This window comes from Bos indicus, chromosome 15, assembly GCF_029378745.1.
Source record: "Bos indicus isolate NIAB-ARS_2022 breed Sahiwal x Tharparkar chromosome 15, NIAB-ARS_B.indTharparkar_mat_pri_1.0, whole genome shotgun sequence".
NCBI lineage: Eukaryota > Metazoa > Chordata > Mammalia > Artiodactyla > Bovidae > Bos > Bos indicus.
The window spans coordinates 55553339-55576666 of NC_091774.1; the positions used below are offsets into that span (position 1 = coordinate 55553339).

General features: G+C 46.9%; 1 protein-coding gene across 1 annotated transcript; it reads left to right on the plus strand.

The window, feature by feature from the left end:
* The first annotated feature begins 3861 nt into the window (after window positions 1-3861).
* On the plus strand, window positions 3862-8682 carry LOC109569249 (2-acylglycerol O-acyltransferase 2-like). Its single transcript, XM_070803256.1, has 7 exons — window positions 3862-3877; window positions 5174-5219; window positions 5367-5569; window positions 5887-6061; window positions 6917-7111; window positions 8188-8224; window positions 8536-8682. Exons 1-7 carry the CDS (start codon window positions 3862-3864, stop codon window positions 8680-8682), a joined length of 819 nt encoding a protein of 272 aa, XP_070659357.1.
* Window positions 8683-23328: the final 14646 nt, after the last annotated feature.

The following is a 23328-nucleotide window of genomic DNA, read 5'->3' on the forward strand; positions in this document are numbered from 1 at the left end:
TGACTGAAAAGACTCCCAAGTTTGGGTTTGGGGTAAGGGGGATGGTTAAGTGCAAGGAAGTCTTTCTGGTCAAGTGTAAATGACCAAAATGTGGTTTTTTTCCCTATTTTTTTCTAGTTAAAGCTAATATTTGCTGTTGTAACACATTCAAACAAAATGTGTGTCCAAAATGAAAGATGTCCCCTAAATCCAACCCTCTGGGGAGCCACTAATAAAAACTTGATTTGATTATCTAGAACTGGCTTTCTGAAAGTGGGAAAAACCAAAATAGATTTTTAATTTTGCCCCAGGCCAGAAATCTAACTGGGTCATTGTTTTCTTCAAATTAAAAATTTGTAGTGAAAAAATAAATAAAAAATTTTAATTAATTTATTTATTTTAATTGGAGGCTAATTACTTCACAATATTGTGGTGGTTTTTGCCATACATCAACAAGAATCAGCCATGGATGCACATGTGTCCCCCAATCCTGAACCCCCCTCCCCACCTCCCTCCCCACCCCATCCCTCTGGATTGTCCCAGAGCATCGACTTTGAGTGCCCTGCTTCATGCATCAAACTTGCACTGGTCATCTGTTTTACATGTGGTAATATTTGTGTTTCAATGCTATTCTCTCAAATCATCCCACCCTCACCTTCTCCCACAGAGTTCAAAAGTTCTTTGCATCTGTGTCTCTTTTGCTGTCTTGCATATAGGGTCATCGTTACCGTCTTCCTAAATTCCATATATATGCATTCATATACTGTATTGGTGTTTCTCTTTCTGACTTACTTCTCTTTGTATAATAGGCTCCAGTTTCATCCACCTCAGTTGAACTGACTCAAATGTGTTATTTTTAATAGCTGAGTAATATTCCATTGTGTATATGTACCACAGCTTCCTTATTCATTCATCTTCCAATGGACATCTAGGTAACTTCCATGTCCTAGCTATTGTAAACAATGCTGCAATGAACATTGGGGTACATGTGTCTCTTTCAACTCAGTAAATAAAATTGAAGTCAAATCCTGACCATCTTTCCCGTGGCATCCTTTCTCCATCCTCCAGATTTGAGACAGTCCGCTCCAGGAGGGCAGGCATTTTTGTGTGCTGTTCATGGCTGTGCCACCAGAACCTGGCACATCACAGGTGCTCTGTGGGAAGTGAACATCTTGAGCCTCAACTTACTTTATCCAGATTCTGTATTTTACTACTGTTCAGACTGAGTCCAGAGTGCCTTCCTCCTGGAAGCCTGCTGGGAAAGAGTCCAGCTACCCGTCTAACAAAAGGAATAGAAATGGAAGCTGACTTTCTTAAGGAATTTGATTGCATGGTGTCAGGAGGAGAGAACGGGGTCTGGAAGGGGCAATATTCCCTGGAAATTAGGCTCCACTGGTATCTTAGCACCTGACTGTTGAGATGAAACCAGGTTAGCCTGTGGTAGGGACTGAGAATCAAAGATCAGATGGCAATTCCTCGTCAGGCCCAGTCCTAGCCCTGCTGCACCCCCAACCTACAGTCCAGTCAGGTGTTGGCCTCTTCAGCCTTCCTTCAGTAGGAAAAGGCATGGCAGGCAGAGGAAACTGCATGAGCAAAAGCTAAGAGGTTGAAGGAGCTCAGGCAATCGGAGGAGCACTGAGCAGCTTAGTGTAGCTGAAGCTAGGGGGCCTGTGCATGAGGTAGGCTGGAGCAAGTTTCTTGAGGACCCTGAATGTCAGGCTGAGTTGCTTGGGCTGTGTCTCAAAGTCATGAGAAGTTTAAGTAGAGGGAGGAATCTGGTGGGATTTATCTACAGAAAGATGGACAGCGAGTGTACAGAAGGAGGGCTGGGCAGAAAGAATGTCTCCATTTCTCTGAGGTCCCAAAGAATGATAGCTAGAAACAATTTATGCAGTCACTGGGCTACTGGGAATTTACTGAGCACTTGGGAAAGAAAGACTTAACAGACAGGGAGGGAAAGGGAAGGGAAAACCAGAGTGAATGAGGCAGCCTGGTACAGTGGGAACAAGTGAGTTTGGAGTTAGTTCTGGTGTCAAATCCAGGGTCCCAGTGTGGCACATCCTCGACTGCATTTTCTCCTCCTTGGAGTACTGGGGAGGCTGACCTGTTCCCCCCGGGGTGAGGGCTGGACAGGACAGTGCTGCCAGTGCTGGGCATATGGGGAGAGTGCATCCTTCACCCTGGCCATTAGTGCCCACTAATGCTCCTGCTTCCCTTCCCAGCCTTTATCTGCTATGTGGTCTTCATAGGCCTCCTGTTCACAAGATTCTGGATCTTCACTATCCTGTATGCCACCTGGTGGTACCTGGACAGAGACATGCCATGGCATGGAGGCAGGACATCCAGGCCTTCAGGTCCTGGATCTTATGGAAGTACGTAAAAGACTATTTCCCTGTCTCGGTGAGTAATGGAGCTATCTGGGTAGTGGCCAGGACTGTAGTGCCCACGTGGCACTACTTCCCCCCATGGGGAAGTGTGATCCTGTGTGCAGTGAGTAGGGTACTGGGCTGGGAGAGACAAATCAGGTTTCCACCACTATGTGGCCTGGAAGTCCACATAGTGTCCAGCCTCTGTCTGCCCATGGTTTTCCATCTGCAGAGATGTAGGGCCGATATGAGGATTGATGAATGAATAGGATTTGAAGGAGTCTTGTGGGCCATCTAGTGTGACACACATAGGTAACTTACCTGCACCTCTCAGCAGCCATGCTTGAGGGTGCAGGTAATGAAGTCATGTCCTTAGAGATCTTCTGGCCTTACAGTTCATCATATAAGGAGACAAGCACCCAGGAGAGAGGAAGGTGTGACCAAGGTCACACAGGAAGTTCTTTTACTAGTTTTACAATTAATGCCTTTCTGGGTAGAAAAGCAAAACAGAGAGCCCTAAACTGGTTCTCAGGTTCTATCCTGTTGCATCTGGGTATGGTATGCGTTCTTAGAAAGCCTTTCCTGTTCTGATCTCAGTTTCTCCATGTATCCTCTAAGCAGTCTGCTCCCTCCTACTCTGAGTGCCTCTGATTCTCTGACTCGGGGCTCCTCATGGCCATTGTGAAGTCCTGACCATGGACCCAAAGATCAGTCCTGATGGAATAAAATGTATTGATCTGACCAACTCCATTCTGCTCTTTCCTTTATCACAGAGAGGATAAACTCAGTTTGTAATCAGCGAGGAAAGGATGCCTCATTGACCAAATAGGGCAGGGAAGGCAGAAGGGAAACAGTGCCAGGAAAGGGCAGGCAGCTGTCCTCTGCACACAGGAGAGAAGAAATATTTGGAGTGTATTCTTTGGGCCTGGGCAGAAAAAGTTCTAATACCATGTGTGCAACCTACCTACTGCATACCTTACTGAGTATAATAAAATAGCCTTTCTGAGCCTCCATTTCTTCATATGTAGAGATGATACAGCATACATCATTGGGTTGTGTGGATTCCGTGAGACATCAGGTCATCCTGGAGACCTCAGGACAGCATCTGGCTCTCTTTACAACTGGAGTTACTGTCAAGTACATGACTGGGAAAAAAAAACGATGCTGAGCAATTCTGTGCCTGTCCTTTGCACCCCCTTCCTTCCTTCCTTTGTGAGGTTCCAGAGGGATTTCTCAGCCATAAAACTATTGACAGTGGTGGGACATTGAACTTGCAGAAATTCCACCTGCACAGTGTTCAGGACTGTTGCCCACTGGAGTCTTCGGGCATCGCCATATCCACAGGAGGGGCAGTAGCACCAAGTGGCCAGCAGAGAGAGCTATGACATGCACTTTGCCTCACCTGGCCTGGGCTGGGAGCCTGCAAATTTTAGACCTAACCACCTCCCAGGAGACCCTTCCACATGTCCACACATATTTATAGTACAGGTCCTTCAGGGATCTTGGGGAGGACAAGATGTTCGTGGTCCCAGGTAGGGAGCCCCTTCTCTGTTGGTGCTCCCCCACATTCATAAGCCTCTGCACTCTGTGTCAAATATGCATGTATTTCTGAACTTTCTTCACTTTTTTTTTTTTGAAGCAAGGAATACAACTTTATTTGGAAAGCTAGGCGTCCTAGAAGATGGCAGGCTAGTGCCGCAGAGTATCATCTTATCTGGGTCTGAATGCCAGTTTCTTTTATAGACAGAAGAGTAGGAGATGAGGAAAGCGAAAGTGAAAGTGACGTCGCTCAGTCGAGTCCGACTCTTTGCGACCCCATGGACTGTAGCCTACCAGGCTCCTCTGTCCATGGGATTTTCCAGGTGAGAGTACTGGAATGAACTTCCTTCAATTCTTACTGATTTAATGACCTAAAGTCTATTGGTAGAATTATAAGCAATTTTAGAAATTTAGAATTTAATTTAGAATTATAAGCAAATTTATATTATAAGCAATTATAATATTGCTTATAAATACTATATTTTAATTGCTTATATTTATAATTATATTGTAAAATTATAATATTGTAAAATTATGATTATTAAATATTTATTATATTTATATATTATAATTTTATATATTTTAATTGCTTATGATTATTATATATTATAAGCAATTTAGAATTATAAGCAAATTTAGAAAACTATTTTAGAGTACTGGATCTTTCTAAGTACACCGTATGGCCTTCCTAAAGACCTAACAGTGGAGAATCAGGCAATGTTTCCCCTAGGACAAGTTGCCTCCACCTCGTGCTGATGATAAATCCAGGAGCTGGGTTTCTCTGTGAAGACTTCATTGTCCTGGAGCAGCAGTGTCTACACAGGCCAAGGCCTGAGCAGGGGTGCAGTGCTGCGGGCAGCCTGTGAACTGGTGTCAGGAAGTGCTGCAGACTTGGCATGACACGCCCTGACCCTCCCCACCCACACCTGTGGGCATCACTAGGGACTTCATGCCCCTCCTCCCAGCCCCTACCTTCAGCACCCTGGGGTCTCTTACACTGAGTCACAGCGACTCAGGGGTCCAGCCCTCCATCTGGGACAGAACCCCAGCTGCCACAGTCCTTGGAGAGATGCTCACTCTCTCCTGTGATGGCTCCTTTATTCTGGGTGGGCTCTGCCTGGGACAAGGTCTCTCTTCACATAGGACAGGGGCTTGTGAAGAGATCCCATCACCATCCCAGGAGTCTTACCTCTGCCTTGGGCAGGAGGCCTTCCTTCCCTGTTGGGCTGTATTGGCTTCATCCATTCATGAGTCCGCTGTCTCTCCCTCTTCATTTCACGGTCTTGCAGAGCATCTCCTCTGCTCCAGGCCTGCAGTGGGGACAAGGATCCTCAGGTAGGCCATCTCTAATCTCAGGACACTCACAGGGGGGTGTGATAGCACTGGGCACGGGGGAGACACAGAAGAGGTCAGCACAGAAAGTCAGAACAGAGACGGGGAGGGCCCAAGGTGCAGCCCGGCTCACCAGGCCCATCCCTGCAGCTGGTCAAGACTGCCGAGCTGGACCCTCCCGGACTACCTCGCTGCCTACCGCCCCCACGGGGTCATGGGCATTGGAACTGTTACCAACCTGTGCACTGAGGGCACAGGCTTCTCCTCGATCTTCCCTGGTATCCACCCACATCTTATGACACTGAACGTGTTTTTCCAGGTCCCCTTCATCAGGGATTACATCATGTTAGGGGGTAAGTCTTCCGACCGTTGGATTGCCCAGGTATATGAGAGCTGGAGACATGAGGGGGGTTTTTAGGAAGGGCTGCCAACAATCAGAACTTCCTCTAAGAGCATGTATATTAGAAAAGGAGGTTAGATATAAGGAAGCACTTCCCACAGTTCTATGCCCAGCAATGAGCTTGGTGAGGGGTTGTGTGGAGAGAAAGGACTCTGTCCCAGTCCTTAGGGAGCTCCCAGCTGGGAGAGGGGAGCCCAGGGTACACTGCCCCTGCTCCCCACAGTCCCTGCCCCCTTTATCCTGTATCTAACCACTATCCTCTCTCCCCAGGGCTGGTCTCAGCAGACAAGGAGAGTGCTGCTCACATTCTGAGCAGGGAAGGAGGCAGTAACCTGCTATCCATCGTTGTTGGAGACATCCAGGAATCACTGGATGCCAGGCCTGGAGCCTACAAGCTGGTGCTGCGGAACCACAAGGGCTTCATCATGCTCGCCCTGATGCACGGGTATCAGGGAGAGGGCTCTTAGCTCAGCTGGAGATTGACAAAGGTTGTATTTTGCTGGAAAGACTGAGAGATGAATGTAAATCCTATTTTGGCAAGAGATGCTCAGTCCATTCACAGTGAAGATTCTATTTTGGTGATAGATGTACTGTGCTGTGCTATGCTTAGTCACTCAGTAGTGTCCAATTCTTTGTGAACCTATCGACGGTAGCCCACCAGGCTCCTCTCTCCATGGAGATTCTCCAGGCAAAAATACTGGAGTTTGCCTTGCCCTCCTCCAGGGGATCTGCCCAACCCAGGGATCAAACCCACATCTCCCACATTGCAGGCATTCTTTGCCATCTGAGTCACTGAGCCCTAGATGTATTGTGTCGTGCCCAAATACCCAGAGGATTCTAGAAGGGAGACTTGGTGATCAAAGGGACTAGATGTGAAGGGTCATAATGCCCACAGTTGGCATTAGATCTGAGACCTAAGGCTTCTGTGAGAATGGAGTTTATGAAGTAGCTTAAAGCTGTTCTCCTACCCTGAAGCACTCTTTAAGAATATAAGCTAGCTGGGGCAGAAGAGAATTTTCAAGAAAGTTTGCAGATGTTTTAAATCAGAGAGGACTCTCTGCAGCATTCTGATCTTCCTGCCACGGTGTAATGGGGAGGTGATGGCCCCAAGAGGAGGCAGTAACTGCTTGAGTCATAAAGCAAGGCTGTGGCAGGTCTGAGAGACACCCGAGGCCTCCTACTTTTGGTCCAGTGCTCTGTCCTGTGCTCCAGCTCCCACTCACTATGTCCCTGCAGGAAGCTAGTGACCAGCTTGTGCCTTCTTGCCCCTCCACATGCCCTCTCTCTTGTCTCCTTCTAGGGCAGCTCTGGTGCCGATCTTCTCCTTTGGAGAGAATGACATGTTTGACCAGATTGAGAACTTTCTTGGCTCCTGGTTGCACTGGTTCCAGGAACAAATTCTGAAGATCGTGGGAGCTTCCATTCTGCACTTTTCTGGCCGTGGTGTTTTACAGTTTTTGTCTTATTCCCTGCTGCCGGCCCATCAACACTGTGGGTAAGCCAAGAACCCAGGCTGGGAGGGGTTGGGTTACAGGGCAAAAGACTTGGGCTTGGGCTGAAGGGGAATGGAAATGGGCCAGACACATCCTTGTCCTCCTGGAATTCAGGTTCTATACTGGGAAATGGACATACTAGCAAGTAACCCAGATGCAAGGCATCTGAGATGAGAAGAGTAACAGGGGCATAAAGACCAGTTGCCATTACTGATAACTGAGCACCTACTGTGCCAGGCTCTGCGCTGGCTACTTATATGCAGCTGCTCAGTTGCTCCGACAACCTTGGAAGCAAAAACTATCATCCTCATTTTATTGATTGCAAAAGGAGACCTATAGAAGGTAAATCATTTCCAAAAGATGACCCTGCATTTGAGTAACACAACTGAGATTTGAGTCAGGATCTACTAGACTTTTACTATGTCAGAGGAAGGAGTTTTTATTTCTGAGAAGACAATCCCATAAGGCTTATTGCAGAAGACGGATATAAGGGAAGTGCACTTTAGGTCTGTTAGAACTCTGTATAGTAGCAATCATCAGGCTACAAAGGAGAGCCTGAAGAAATTTCCTATAAATAATGGGCATGGACTTTAGTGCGTGGATTTAACACCATCTTTTCAGTTATTTGGTCATCTCATTTGCTCTCCTCTTGGATTCCAACTATCTTCCAATGGCAAAGCTTATAATAAGAGGTCTGTTTATCTCCATTCACCCAGTTACCTTTAGTTGAGTCCAGGAAGTCAAGAGTTTCCCTGGATTTGGGGGTAGTATTTTCAGGAATGTTATAGGGCTGCTGCCTCCAGATGGCTCTGAAGAGAAGAAGACATGACAGCTGCTTTCTGAGCCAGATAGAACCAGAGGAAGGAAGTTGATAAGGCCTCCTATTTCCTCCTTAGAATGGGGGGCACTGCCCTCTAGCATAGCTGGAGAGAGGGAAGTAGGGTGCTTGGGGTGTGGGCCACCTCCTCCCAGACATTTGGGCATGTCCAGTGATGGCATCTGAGACTCCCATGTCCACATGTCCCTGAGAGTAAGAGCACATTTGCACGGCTCACAACCTGACAATGATTCTGCCTAGCTATGAGACATTAAACAAGTTACTTAAGCTCCCTGAGGTGAGTTTAACACCTCAGCTGTCAAACAGGAATAAAGCAAGTTCTATCCCTGTGGGATTGCTAGGAGGATAAAAAGAAATCATGCATTAAAGTATCTAATACATTGCCTAGCAGGAGGTCATGCAGCCTGTGGCATTTGATCATCAGAGCTTGGAGTTGCCTTAATATCTAGACTAGGTCACCCAAAATACAACTGGAAGGGAGGCAGTACAGGCACCTTCCAGCAGGTGTGACCACCGGCATGGGGTCCTGGCCCATGGGATACTGGGACTCCAGTGCTTCACCCACGTCTGTGTCTTGCCGTGGGGAAGCCCATCGAGGTGCAGAAGATACCGCATCCCTCCAAGGAGGAGGTGGACAGGCTGTACCAGCACTACATGAAGGAGCTGGAAAACCTCTTCGAAGCCCACAAGCTCAAGTACAACGTCCCAAGAGACCAACACTTGGAGTTCTGCTGAGCAGAGACGCTGCCCCAAAGGGCAGGGCTGGACTGGGGAGGATGGAGGGAAGGTGTTGTGATCCCAGAAGTCTTCCTGGAGGTGTCTGTTGAACACATCTCCAGAGCCTTCACTGACTCCTGCATCTCCACCCCATGCCAGGCCCTGGGTCACAGTTGGCTGCATGGCAGAGGAAACCAGACTGGCATGAGGGATTTACTCTCCTGCACTGACTCCTCTGTAATAGGCCCTCTCCTTGGTTCTGCCCACCTGAGAAATTGGATAGATACTGGGAGAGAATGATGTCTGTGTCTCTGTCCTCTGTGGTCCTGTTGCTCAATGAGCAGGACAAACAGCAGCTCCAGGTAGCAGGTTTATCTTCCTCTGCTTTGAGTGACAGCTGGAAGCAGCCACCAGCTGCAGCCCTTTCTCCTACAAGTTCCCTCATCCTGCATCCTGCCTGTCCCATCTCCTTCCTCCCTGAGCTGGAGAGGAGGAGGAGGTCACAATCCCCTAACTCATCCTGGCACCTTTGAGTTTCTGAGTCCTCTGAGCCCCGGGCTGGCAGCCAGAGGGAGATCCAGAAGTTGGGGAAACAGAACTGGGCTCTGTCACTGGCTAAATGACTGTGCCCTAACATCTTCATCCTCCTTCTGACTCTTAGTTTCCCTGAGTGACTAAGATGAACTTTGACCTCAGTTCTGAGGTCACATTAGCTGAGAACTTCAATGGCAGTTCCTACTCATTCAGCCCTAACAGTGGCATGGAATCGGGGCTCCATAAATTTCAATTCAACAATTGAAAGATGCTGGGAATTCCCTAGGAGTTCCATGGTTAGGACTCTGTGCTTTCACTGTCAGGGCCCAGGTTCAACCCCTGGTAGGGGAACTAACATCCCTCAAGCCACTCAGTGTGGCAAAACAAAACAACACAAAAAACAATTGAAAGATTCCATTTAATCTTTTTCTCAATCCTTCTACCTCCAACCAGGAAAGAAAAGAAAGAAAGGAAGTGAAAAAGTGAAGTCGCTCAGTCGTGTCCGACTCTTTGCGACCCCATGGACTGCAGCCCACCAGGCTCCTCCATCCATGGGATTCTCCAGGCAAGAATACTGGAGTGGGTTGCCATTTCCTTCTCCAGGGGATCTTCTTGACCCAGGGATTGAACCCAGGTCTCCCACATTGCAGGCAGATGCTTTAACCTCTGAGCCACCAGGGAAGCCCCAACCAGGAGGGCTGGTCAAAAGCTCACCTTTGATCCCCAGCCTGGCGCCTAGCCCTGCTGTCCTGTGCCCCCTTCCCAGATGGTGGCTCAGATGGGCCAGAGAATGGCATGCTGCCTCTTTCTTCCTAAGCAGTCAACTCCAACTTGCCACCTCTGGCCTATTCTGTGGGAGACAAAGGTTGTATTATGTAAAGAAACAAGGCAGACCAGCCAGAGAAGGAAGGCCACACATGAGGAGTGAATGATCTTATGCATCTGCAAGAAGAGAAGGTGAGGCCAAACCCTGATGAGGAGAATTCTGGGTTCCTAGGTCTGGGACACGGGTCATTAGTGAGGGACAGGATGTAGGGTGGGACAGGATGATAGCATAGGACCAGAACTGTGAACCCCCACACTTGGAGTGGGAAAATAAGTCTTCTCCCTCCATAAGCTAATCACAGCAATAACTGTAAATGAGGGGCACTTCAAGAATGTCAATTTGGGTCCAAGCTTAGCCCAACCCTTTTCAGTGACTCTGGGCAAGTCTCATCCCCCACAAACCTTAGTTTTGCTATCAGAGAAACAAGCATGACAACATGAAGCTTGAGTCTTGGGAGTGGAACACATATAATGAGATAATTTGCCATTTCACATACTGTGAGAAACGGTTGGCGGGGAGGAGAGTGTAACCAGGAGTCAGGTCATAAACGTGCCCAGCATCTCATGATGGCCTGTTTTGACACTATGAAGTGGGTGCTATAGGGTCCCAAGCGAAGCAGGAATCAAGAGCAGGGGGGTTGAGAGAGGGAGTGATTGTTTCCACCAGGGGAAGAGGGAGGAAGTGGCAGGTGGGTGTGCCGTGAAGAAAGGGCAGGATTTGCCAGGAGAGAAGTACCTGGCAGGCAAGTACCTGGCAGTAGAAAGCTACAGCTTTCTACTGCTTGTATTGAACCACTGCAGACATTAGTGGCTGAAAGCAGCAAGGATTTGTTGTGTCCACATCTCTGTGGGTGGCTGGGTGGTTCTTAGTCTTAACCCAGGCTCTCCTGCAGCTGAGTTCAGTGGTGGTGTGGCTGAAGTTGGCGGCAGCTGGGGGTCAGACCGACTGACCTCTCCTTGGGTGGGCATAGGGCCCCTCTTTCTCTACTGATCTGACTTTTCACATTCATGGTGGCTGGTTTCCAAACGATGACAGCAAGGCTGCAACATCTACTATCCTCTAGGCATGACTTGCACAATTTTGCTTGTGTCTGTCAAAGCAAGTCCTGAGGCTGGTCTAGATTCAAAGGGAGAGGAATAGGCTTCTCCTCTGTGGCAGGAACAGCAAGTCATGCTCAAAATGGTGGGACACAGGTAGCGACACTTGGGCCCCTCTTTGAAAACAGTTTACCAATAAGTGTACGTGGAAACTTGCCAGGCCCCCTTCTCCCACATCACCTGGCCCTCCCTGAGTGTGACCATGACAAAGCCCTACTTTACCCTGAGGGTCTCAGCTCCATTCCCCATCGGTGCCCATCCCCATCTTGCTTGGGGTCTCTCCATTGGCTCTCCAAGGGCTCTCCATTGCTTCTGGAACTTGTATCAGCCTGGATCCCAGCAGGGACCAGTTGCCATGTTGCAGTTAGGATAATGTAAGGCGATTTGGGGCTTCCCTGGTGGCTCAGTAGTAAAGAATATGCCTGCAATGCGGGAGACCTGGGTTCAATTCCTGGGCCAGGGAGATTTCCTGGAGAAGACAATGGCTACCCACTCCAGTATTCCTGCCTGGAGAATTCCGTGGACAGTGGAGCCTGTCGGGTCCCAGGATTGTCTTTGGAATCACAAAGAGTCAGAGATGACTGTGGGACTGACGTTAACACTTAATAATGAAATCTCTCTAAGGCAATTTTAACTAAGGAAGAGTTCTCTGAGGAGCATGCAGGGGGTGGGAAAGCCCACAAGATCCTGCAGTTATCCAGGGCTGTGGCAGAGGTAAAGGGCTACTACCGCCCCGAAACCTACAAGGACAAGAGGAGGCAGCAGTGGCCTGAAACTGGAGGGCCTGAAACTGAAATGCAGGTGCCAGGTTGGTGGAGGAGCACAGGAGCACCCTGACTCTGTAGGGATAGAGCCTTCCCACCTCACTCTCCTTCCTCCGTCACCTGCCAAGTCTCCCGATTGCCTGAACCCATGTGGAAGCTAGAGGGTACCCAGGCCCTTGGGATACAGTCTATGGAGTGATCTCTCTACAGAAAGCAGGGTGGACACACATGGAGAGTAGGTCTACATGTGTCAACGGAAGACAGAAGGTGTCCATCCAAGCCCGAGCTTCTTTTCCCACCATCCCCAGCCTCCACCATCTCATCCAGGTCTCCATCCTCCTCCTCCTGCTCCTCCTCCTCCCTTGGCCTTCAACTCCCGTCGTATGGATGAGATAGTGGTTTCCACTGGGTTCACAAGACTTTCTCTTCCTTTGCTGTTGACTCAGCACCCTGGGTTCTCACTGGCGGGGAGGGGAGGTTCCAGTACTGCTCCTGCCTCCAGGGCTTCCCTCTAGCTAGCCTGCACCCAGCACCTGAGGCTTCTCCTCAAATAAAACCCAGCCTGTAAATGATCTCTGTGTCAGGATATGCCTAAACTTCAAGGCCCTTTCAAACCTGTCCTACAAACCTGCCCAGTTTCACCTCCCGGATCCTCTCCCCTTCAGCCCACTCTTGCCTGCCCTGCACACTCAGTCTTACAGAACACAGGCTGCTCACACAGGTTGTGTCTTAGGACCCTTTCCCTGGACCCTCTGTTTCCTCCATTTGGTCAAATAAAGGACACCTCCATTGTCAGACCCCAGTACACTCCACCCACCTTCAAATCCAGCTCTCCCACCCCACCGCCCGCAATCCCAGTTAGTTACCCATCTTGTGAGCTGATTTGTGGTGAAAAGCCCAGGGCCACTAGTGGGTGAGTGGATACTATGTTGCCAGGGGACTGGACTCTGAGGCCAGACCATATCCTTATTGCCCCCAGTGCCCACCCAGCCCCGACACAGGACCTAGGCACCTCAATATCCCCAGTGACTGTGGGAAGTTGCATAAATGATTCACATGGCACCTCCTCTCGGGCCTTACAGGCCAGACCTGGGGAGGGGTGAGAGAGAGACCAGTACTAGACTCTCAGGTGATTAAACTGGTTCTCTGTTGGTTTAGATCTAATGTTCCAAAACTAAGCTGCTTTTACACAACCAACATTTACTGTCTCACAGTTTCTGAAGGTCAGTGTTGAGTTGCTAGGCTGTGGGCCTGAGCACAGTTGTCTCATAAGGAGGCAGCCAAGCTGTTGCAGGGGCTACGTTCTCAGAGCCTTGAGTGGGGCTGGAGGATCCACTCCCAGGCTTGCTCCTGTGGCCACTGGCAGGAGGCATCTATGCATCACATGTGGGTTTTTCCATGGGGCTGCCAACTGTCTATGACACTGCTTCTCCCAGAGTAAATGAATCACGAGGAAGAGAGAGAGAGAAAGAGACATAGAAACAGAGGGAAAAGGCACAAAAAGAAGCCACACTGCCTTCTATGAGCTAACTAACCTGAATCACTATCAGTTAAGCCTCTGTATCCTATCTGTTTGATGCCTGGCTCTAAGTCCACCCCACCCTCCGTATGAGACTTTGGTATTTGCAGATTAAGTCACTGTGGGCGTCTTGCAGGATAGCAAGTGATAGCCCACGAGCCCTCAGAGACTGGATTAGGCAACCCCCATGCTGTGGGTGTTGCAGGAGTCTGTCTGCCAGGAGGACACAGGCTGAGATGCCCCAGGTGGGGCAAAGGTGTGAGCATAGGTCAGAGGTGGGAATCATGACTGTGAGTCCAGGCCTGGCTGGGATGCAGTAGAAGGTGACCATCAGACTTAGGGCATTTGGATGGGGAATGGGATGTGGGAAGCCAGGGAGGCTAGACAGAAGGATTTTCCCCCTTGTACACAGTAATGTTGGAGGTTCTATTTGATGACCTCAGTCACACAAGGAGGGAGCAGGGAGACTGATCTCAGAGGAGGGCTGCCTGGAGAGGTACCTGAGCAGGAACAGCCACACTGGACTCTGTGTGGACAGAGTGTGCGTTCATGTGTTCAGCACTGATGCTGGGCTGTTTGGTAAGCAGTCGGCCTCCCCATGGATACAACAATCCAGGAGCTGAGAGCAAGAGTCCAATACTATACAGCAACTACTCCCTGACACCCCCTCAGTGTCCCCAGCTTGCCCAAGAGGCTTTGCCCTTGTGAGAAGATCTCCCACCAACACACAGGCAGACTCACACAGCCCGAGGAGCACAAGAGATGTCAGATGTGGTAGAGGTACTCAGAGGCCCTCAGGGTTGGGAAGAACTAGAGTCCCCTCAGAAATCAGGCCACCCTTTGACCTGGAAGAAATTCTCAGACATCATTTCTCACAAGGCACAAAGGGTGTGCTGGGGCCAAGCCTGGTGACCCTGCTTGATGGTGACAAGTGGGACAAAGGTCAGAAGCACAGTTCTACCACCAGCCACATGGCCTGAACCAACCTCACCCTCTCAGGAGGACTGGGCTTTGCTAGAGATCAGGAGGAGGCAGAGGTGTGATCATGGGAGCTGCTAAGGGAGCAAAGGCAGAGAGGAGAGGGCAGAGCACATATGGGTGAGACTTCCTGGTGAGGGTCAGGGTCAAGGTGAGGTTAGGGAACAGGAGGCTGAGGTTTAGGCCTTTGTTCAGCAAAGTTCTATTGAGATAGAGAGGGAGCAGGGCAGACAGGGTCCCTGAGGATGCCTGGCCTGCTGTCTGGAGGAACTACTGTCCAGTCCAGGGGTCAAGAATTGATACCCAGATAGGGAGGAGCTCTGGGAGGTTCTTGAGCAGGAGCAGGTCATGGGGCAGTGGATAGGGGCACATGGAGGGGCAGTGGATCCCTCAGGCTGGACTGAGCATGTGTCTTAGTGACCCCACAGCAGGGCAGAGTCAGCTCCCTGAGCCACTTTCTAAGAACCTCCTACCTACTAAAGTCCATGTGGATGCTTCACAGCTGCACGATGTCACTTTTACCAGTGGTTGGCAGGGCCATGCTCCCTCCTGAGGTGCTCAGGGAGAGTCTGTTTCCTTGCGTTTTCCAGCTTCTAGAGCTACAGAGTCGGACACGACTGAAGCGACTTAGCAGCAGTAGCAGCAGCAGCAGCAGCAGCAGAGCTACATGCGTTTCTTGGCTCATGGCTCTTTCTCCATCTTCAAAGCCAGATAAGAAGCATCTTCAAATCTCTTTCTCTGTTTCCATTTTCACGTTACCTTCTCCTTCCTTGTTGTCATTTGTAGTTCTTGTTTAGTTGTTCAGTCATGTCCAACTCTTTTGTGACCCCATAGACTGTAGCCCCCATAGATTGTAGACTGTAATCAAGATTGCTGGGAGAAATATCAATAACCTCAGATATGCAGCTGACACCACCCTTATGGCAGAAAGTGCAGAAGAATTAAAGAGCCTCTTGATGAAATTGAAAGAGGAGAGTGAAAAAGCTGGCTTAAAACTCAACATTCAAAAGGTCATGGCATCCAGTCCCATCACTTCATGGCAAATAAATGGGGAAACGGTGGAAACAGTTAGATACTTCATTTTTGGAGGCTCCAAAATCACTGTAGATGGTGATTACAGCCATGAAATTTTTTAAAAGACGCTTGCTCCTTGGAAGAAAAGCTATGACCAACCTAGATAGTATACTAAAAAGCAGAGACATTACTTTGCCAACAAAGGTCCATCTGGTCAAAGCTATGGTTTTTCCAGTAGTCGTGTATGGATGTGAGGATTGGACTATAAAGAAAGCTGAGCACCAAAGAATTGATGCTTTTGAACTGTGGTGTTGGAGAAGACTCTTGAGAGTCCCTTGGACAGCAAGGAGATCCAACCATTCCATCCTAAAGGAAATCAGTCCTGAATACATATATTTCATACCTAACTTTTCCTGGGATGCTGGGAAAGATTGAAGGGTGAAGGAGATGGGGACGACAGAGGATGAGATGGTTGGATGGCATCACTGACTCAATGGACATGAGTTTGAGCAAGCTCTGGGAGTTGGTATTGAACAGGGAAACTTGGTGTGCTGAAGTCCATGGGGTCACAAAGAGTCAGACATAACTGAGCAACTGAACTGAACTGACTAAGACTGTAGCCTGCCAGGCTACTCTGTCCATGGGATTCTCCAGGCAAGAATACTAGAGTGGGTTGCCGTTTCCTTCTCCAGAGGATCTTCCCAACCCAGGGATCAAACTTGCTACTCCTGCATTGGCAGGCAGATTCTTTACCACTGAACCATAAGGGAGTGATCTAGTCAAATCTCTGTCTGTGTCTTTCTTATACTGATACATGTGATTGATTTAGAGCCCATCCAGATACTCCAGGATAATCTACTTATCTAAGGATCCTTAGTTTAATCACATATGCTAAGATGCATTTTCTCTTCAGTTAAGGTAATATTCACAAGGCTAGGGATTATGACATGGATATCTTTTGAGACGACTCCATTTTTACTCCTAATAGATGGCAAGCAAGTTTGTTCATTCTCTTGAAGCCTCAGATTCCTCATCAGGAAAAGTTAGGTATGAAATATATGTAAATTTGGACCACCAGCTGGGGAAATCAGGAGCCTGAAGAGCATCTTTTTCCCATGTGCTCCGGCTCCCAATATTAGCCAGAGATCGTGGCAAGGATAGGGTTGTATAGGGAAAGGATCCCCAGCTGTGAATCCTGAGATTTGTATTCAAATACCAGCGCTTGCAACATGATCTCACAGGTTACTTTCCATATCTGGAATATTTTGCTTTCCTAAGAAAGTCATGTATGTTAGTCCTGCTCCGGGAGAATGCTGGGCAGGGACCTCTTAGGTCCCTGTTACCCTGAGATATTATGGTTACAGATCTTCACATTTGTGGGATCTTCCTGTTGCTAAGGGATCTCAGTCCCTGCTGGCAGCAAGGGTAATTTTCACTGATTCCCCTGGATGTGGTGACATCTCTTAAAGGATGACAGGGTGGAGGAGGTCCATTGTGGTGGGACTGGAGACCCTCCTAGTTTCTCACTTGCTTCCGCCCAGTCCCCCTGGTCTAGACCAGAGTGAGCAAACTATGATCAGTTGTTGAACAACCCGTGAGCTAAGAATGACTTGTGCAGGTGAACATTTGCCATCACTTGATTGTAGGGAACACTGACTGAACCCCAGTTAGGTGAATGCCATCCTTTGAAATTTCTGCCCTTCTCAATAGTAGACCTCTAGTACAAATAAAAAAGAAAGAAAGAAAACTGCATTAAATTACTTTGAATACTATGTATTATAATTTAGAGAACATTTCTTCCTTTCTTATTATATGAGTATCTATGTAAAATCCTTCCTTGGCCAGCCCCACTGATCAGCTGCCCTACATTCCACTCAAATTAGTTTCAAGCCATTTCCAGATCCACCCTGCACTTGGAGCCATAAGGATCTCCCAGTGCAGGTCTGACACCATCAGTCCCCTGATAAAAACTGCCCAGTGGATTCTCTGGGTTCTTAGGATGTCTCTGGTCCCTTGGCCTGCTTACCGCCCTTTGCATCGTGAGCTCTGCCTTCCTCACCAACTACTACCTACTCTCCTTCAGCCTTGCTGAGCTTTCTCCAGTTCCCTAGGGCATCATACTTCCCTTAGTGCCAGCATTTTGCAGAGACTGTTCCCTCTGCCAGAAAGCCCTTTCACCCAATCCCATTTCACTTGGTCTTTCAGGAGTGCTTTCAGACACCACCTCCTCCAGAAAGCTTTCCCTGATCCCACCCCCTGAAGTCCATCAGGTCTCTCCTCTGGGCTTCCACAGTCCCCTGATTTCTTTCAGCAGTGCACTTGTCCAATCTTTTTAAATATCTATGACTTCCATCAGCCAAGGAGGCTCTTGGAGCCAGAGTCACTTTGATTATGAACTGATGGCCTTGCTTCCCACTGGCCACGTTTCTGCTGGCCCCTGACACTTGGGGAAGACATGGGTTACATGTCAGGGATGAGGGTGCATATCAGGAGCCTTGTTTCACCCCTACCCTGTATGCAGAGCCTCATTTGTAGAATGAGGTCGATATGCCCCTGACTCTCAATGGACTAAGCTTGGGTCAAAGGTAAGAGTGGAACCTTGGGGACAGGGACAGGGAAGGAGGTAGCAGCTGAGCTCCCAACACTTTTAAAAATCATCCAGAGTGACTCCAGACAGGTATAAGCCTAGGGTCTGGATTGTGTTAGTCTTCCCAGGTGGCACAGTGGTAAAGAACCTGCCTGTGAATGCAGGAGATGCAAGAGACTTGAGTTTGATCCCTGGGTCAGGAAGATACCTGGAGGAGGAAATGGCAACCCACTCTAGTATTCTTGCCTGGAAAGTTTCATGGACAGTGGAGCCTGGGTGGGCTATAGTCCACGGGATCGGAAAAAGTCAGCCACAACTGAGCAACTGAGCACTGGACTGCATGATCTGGGCCATTCAAGCTAAAAGTCACTCTTCTGTGAAAGCTGCTAGCAGCCTGGCTCTGGACCCTGGCCCAGCCCCTACTTCCCCCTCCCTTGAGGGTCAGGAAGAAACAAGATGGCCATACTTTAGGCGTGAGCTCAGCAATATGCATGTGGAACAGATTGTGAAATTCTATGGGTATGTTTCTTTACAAGGATAAGTTTCTTCACTGAGGCTCTTGTAATATTCTGAACACACCCCAGCATGAGTCTGTGTTAGCAAGTCTGTGTGCACCAGTTGCCCAACCTCCATAAACACTCACACAAGTATGTTCCTGGATCATGTATTTGATTGCACAGAGTTGAGCGCATGGATCTGTGCATCTGCAAAGTGGGAGTTGAGATGGTAGAGGAAAGTTAAGACCCTTAGTCCTGTCAGACTGTGACATCCTGCTCCCTGGGGCTCCCCTGATGCTGTACCCTGCAATCTCACTCCAAAGCTCCACTCACCTGCAGCTTCAGCTCCCAGATATCAGTGCCCTCACCCTGCTGCTGTCCATCCAGAGCTGCTGGGGGACACCTGGGGTCCTGAAACATGAGGATGAATTGAGAGGACACTGGTTGCTCCACCAGATTCCCTTCACCCTGACTCTGAACCCCATTCTGGGCTTCAGGGGGGCAAAACTGGGAGGCACTTGAGGTGAAATGAACAAAATCTAGTCCTTCCTTCCTCAGAGGAGACCTTGTACAGTAGAAAAGCCTCCATTCCAGAATACAGGACTCTTGATCCCAGAGGCACCTGTGCCATCGTCTGGCTGAATAACTTCAGAGAGTCAGCTGACACTCTGAGGGCCTCAGTGTCCCCATCTGTGAAGCCAGCAATGGAGCACAGTGAATATGCCATTCAGAGCACAGGGTTCAAGCTGCAAACCCACCTATGCATGTGACACTCTCTCATAACAAAGGAACCAGCAGTTCATTTCCTCAGCAGCTGCATTTCCCCTGTGTCCTGGAGATGCCCGAGGACCGACCTCAGGCTTGTGATGACAGGGGGTAATCACAGAGCCTTGGGCAGTCCTGCCCACAGTCAGTTTTGGGGACTGGTAACTATTTTTGTTCATGTTATGGACCATAACAGTATTGTGTAACTGACTTGTCAATGTGTTCTTGTTGACTTGACACAACCACCTTAACCTTGTAAAACCAGAGGACTTTGCCCAAAGGATACACCATCTGGTGGAGGAAGAGTTAAAAGGGTTTCCCTTCTTTCTGTCCAACTAGCCCCACCTCTAATGTTGCCTTGACTTCAGGAAAAAAAACAAACAAACAGATTTCCCAGGAGCTCCAGACCAGGGCTGGAGCCTAGCAGGTCCTCAGGACAGGTGGACTAATAGGGTGAGGATGGTGTGTGTGTGTGAGTATTTGACAGAATTCGCTGTAGGACACAGCCCAACCGTGTTTCCTATACTCTTTCTGAAGAGAATAGAAATGACACAGGTTTAACTCTGTGTTGTTTTTCATGGCCTAAAATGTAACTTATCTTGTCAAATTTCTTTCCAACCTTTCAAATTATTGTAAAATGTAAGTAACCTAAAATTTACTATCTAAACCATTTTGAAGTGTACAGTTCAGTGGCATTAAGTACATTTACATAATTGCAGCCCTCACTACCAACCATCTCCAGAATTCTTTTCATCTTATAAAAGTGAACTCTGTATCCATTATATAAACATTCCTTATTACTAGTTTAGAGATAGACATGAGATCCACATTGGATCAATTGGAGGAAATCCTAGACTTTAGCTGGAACTACAGGTAAAGAGTCAGTCTCTGTTTTACTGAACTGTTACGTGAGAGACCTTGAGGCTACTGTTGTTAGTGACCATCTTTGCCATCACTGGGGGAGGCCACATGCTTAAGGTTGGAACAAACTCAGAGAAAATCAGAAGAGGATGCAGGATTCCAGTGATGTCTGTGGAAGACTGCAGTTGATTCCCGGAACCTTCTCTCTCTTTCTGCCTTTTGGGAACAGAAGCCACCACGTTTTAGTTGGGCTCTTAGTTGTCCAACCAGAAACAACATTTTCCATCTTCCCTGCAGCGAAGAGCAATTGTATGCAATTTCAGGCCACTTCCTTAAAGAAGTTGTTTAAGTACACGTTTCTCTTTCTCCTCCCCTTGCATAGAATGTGAATGTGGTAGACTTACATTTCCATCTGGAGGTTAAGGAGACTGTACAATGGTGGATAAGAATGCTCTAGTATCAGGGTTTAGCCCCAGGTCTGGGAGGACAGAGAACAAGATAGACAAAACCTGTCTTGGGTGACCTCCTAGAACTGAGCTCTCTCAGCAACCTTGGACCACCTGCCTGCTTCTGCACTGTAGTGTGAGAAAGAAATACATTTTTCTTTTGTCTGAACCACTGCTGTGGGGTCTCTGTTGAGTTTTTTAGTTATCTGAGCACATGGATCTGGTCATGCTTGAACTAATTTGAGGTACATGAAAACAGTGTGGAACTAAGATACATGTAAGATGGGAGGGAGTGATCAGAGTTAAAGTATTCTAAAGTCCTTAGTTGTTTGTGAGGAGAGTAGATGTATTGATTAACATATTAACCTGAACATTTATATTAACTAAAGATACACATTGAAAGAAAGAAAAGGGATCAGACAGCTTTACTAAGGTTAGAAAAGGCACAAAACAAACAAAGAAAAAATGGCAAATAATAAATAGAATGTAAGGTGGTAATAATATTTCCAAATATGTTAGCAATTGGATAAATGCAAATGATAAAAATTTTCTTGATAAAAGAGAATGTCAGAGGCAGAAAAACACTTAAATAAAATTAAATGTAGGTACACATCACGTGCAGGAGACATATTTAAAGATAATGACACATAAATATGGGAGAAATTATAGAAAAGGTGTAGTAGGTCAATATTAACTAAAAGGACTCTGTGACTATTATATTAATATCTGACTACATTGATCTTAAAACAAAAAGAATTACTGGGGATAAAAATGAGTGGTCATCATATAAAAATAATTCACCTGAAATATATGACATATTTTTGATCTAACAATATAGCTTAAAAATATTGAAAACAAAATTAGGTAAAATTTTAAGAAAAAATGCACAAATTCATTAACATTATCACAGAGATTAAAAAAAAACACTTTGTAGTAACTGGTTAAATAAACATATAAAATATTGTTAGAAATGTAGAAGACTTAAATGATTAATAAGCTTCATTTAATGGACCCTGAATCTAACAACTAGAGGATACATGTTGTATCACACAGAAAAAACTGTAAAAACCAACTATATACTAGGCCAGTAAACTAACATAAATAAGTACCAAAGACTCATGCAAATCATTTTTCTGATCACAAACCTTCACATATTTAGAAATTAAATAAATGAGTACTTCTAAATTAATTATTTGATTTAAAGATAAATTTTAAAGGATACTAGAAAGTATTACATCACTAAAAAAAATTAGAACATTACACATCAAAGTTTTGGGCTGCAGCTGAAAACAAGACTCATGGGGAAATTTATCACTGAAATATATACTTTAAATTTTGTTTGTTTGTTTGTTTTTACTTTACAATATTGTATTGGTTTTGCCATACATTGACATGAATCCACCATGGTGTACATGTGTTCCCCATCCTAAACCCCCCAACCACCTCCCTTCCTGTCCCATCCCTCTGGGTCATCCCAGTGCACCAGCCCCGAGCACCCTGTATCATGCATTGAACCTGGACTGGCAATTCGTTTCACAGATGATAATTTACATGTTTCAATGCCATTCTCCCATATCATCCCACCCTCGCCCTCTCCCACAGAGTCCAAAAGACTGTTCTATACATCTGTGTCTCTTTTGCTGTCTCACATACAGGGTTACGTTACCATCTTTCTAAATTCCATATATATGTGTTAGTATACTGTATTGGTGTTTTTCTTTCTGGCTTACTTCACTCTGTATAATAGGCTCCAGTTTTATCCACCTCATTAGAACTGATTCAAATGTATTCTTTTTAATGGCTGAGTAATATTCCATTGTGTATATGTACCACAGCTGTCTTATCTATTCATCTGCTGATGGACATCTAGGTTGCTTTCATGTCCTGGCTATTATAAACAGTGCTGCGATGAACATTGGGGTACACGTGTCTCTTTCAATTCTGGTTTCCTCTGTGTGTATGCCCAGCAGTGGGATTGCTGGGTCATATGGCAGTTCTATTTCCAGTTTTTTAAGGAATCTCCACACTGTTCTCCATAGTGGCTGTACTAGTTTGCATTCCCACCAACAGTGTAAGAGGCTTCCCTTTTCTCCACACCCTCTCCAGCATTTATTGCTTGTAGACTTTTGGATAGCAGCTGTTCTGACTGGTGTGAAATGGTACCTCATTGTGGTTTTGATTTGCATTTCTCTGATAATGAGTGATGTTGAGCATCTTTTCATATGTTTGTTAGCCATCTGTGTGTCTTCTTTGGAGAAATGTCTGTTTAGTTCTTTGGCCCACTTTTTGATTGGGTCGTTTATTTTTCTGGAATTAAGCTGCAGGAGTTGCTTGTATATTTTTGAGATTAATTCTTTGTCTGTGGCTTTGTTTGCTATTATTTCTCCCATTTTGAAGATTGTCTTTTCACCTTGCTTATAGTTTCCTTTATTGTGCAGAAGCTTTTGATTTTAATTAGGTCCCATTTGTTTATTTTTGCTTTTATTTCCAATATTCTGGGAGGTGGATCATAGAGGATCCTGTTGTGGTTTATGTCAGAGAGTGTTTTGCCTGTTTTCCACTAGGAGATTTATAGTTTCTGGTCTTACGTTTAGATCTTTAATCCATTTTGAGTTTATTTTTGTGTGTGATGTTAGAAAGTGTTCTAGTTTCATTCTTTTACAAGTGGTTGACCAGTTTTCCCAGCACCACTTGTTAAAGAGATTGTCTTTTCTCCATTGTATATTCTTGCCTCCTTTGTCAAAGATAAGGTGTCCATAGGTGCATGGGTTTATCT

Excerpts from the sequence above, each read along its gene's own strand:
- LOC109569249 (XM_070803256.1), top strand. Across the intron at positions 5,220-5,366 it reads GTGGGGACAAGGATCCTCAG|CTGGTCAAGACTGCCGAGCT; the intron begins GTAGGCCATCTC and ends CCATCCCTGCAG. Across the intron at positions 6,062-6,916 it reads ATGCTCGCCCTGATGCACGG|GGCAGCTCTGGTGCCGATCT; the intron begins GTATCAGGGAGA and ends GTCTCCTTCTAG.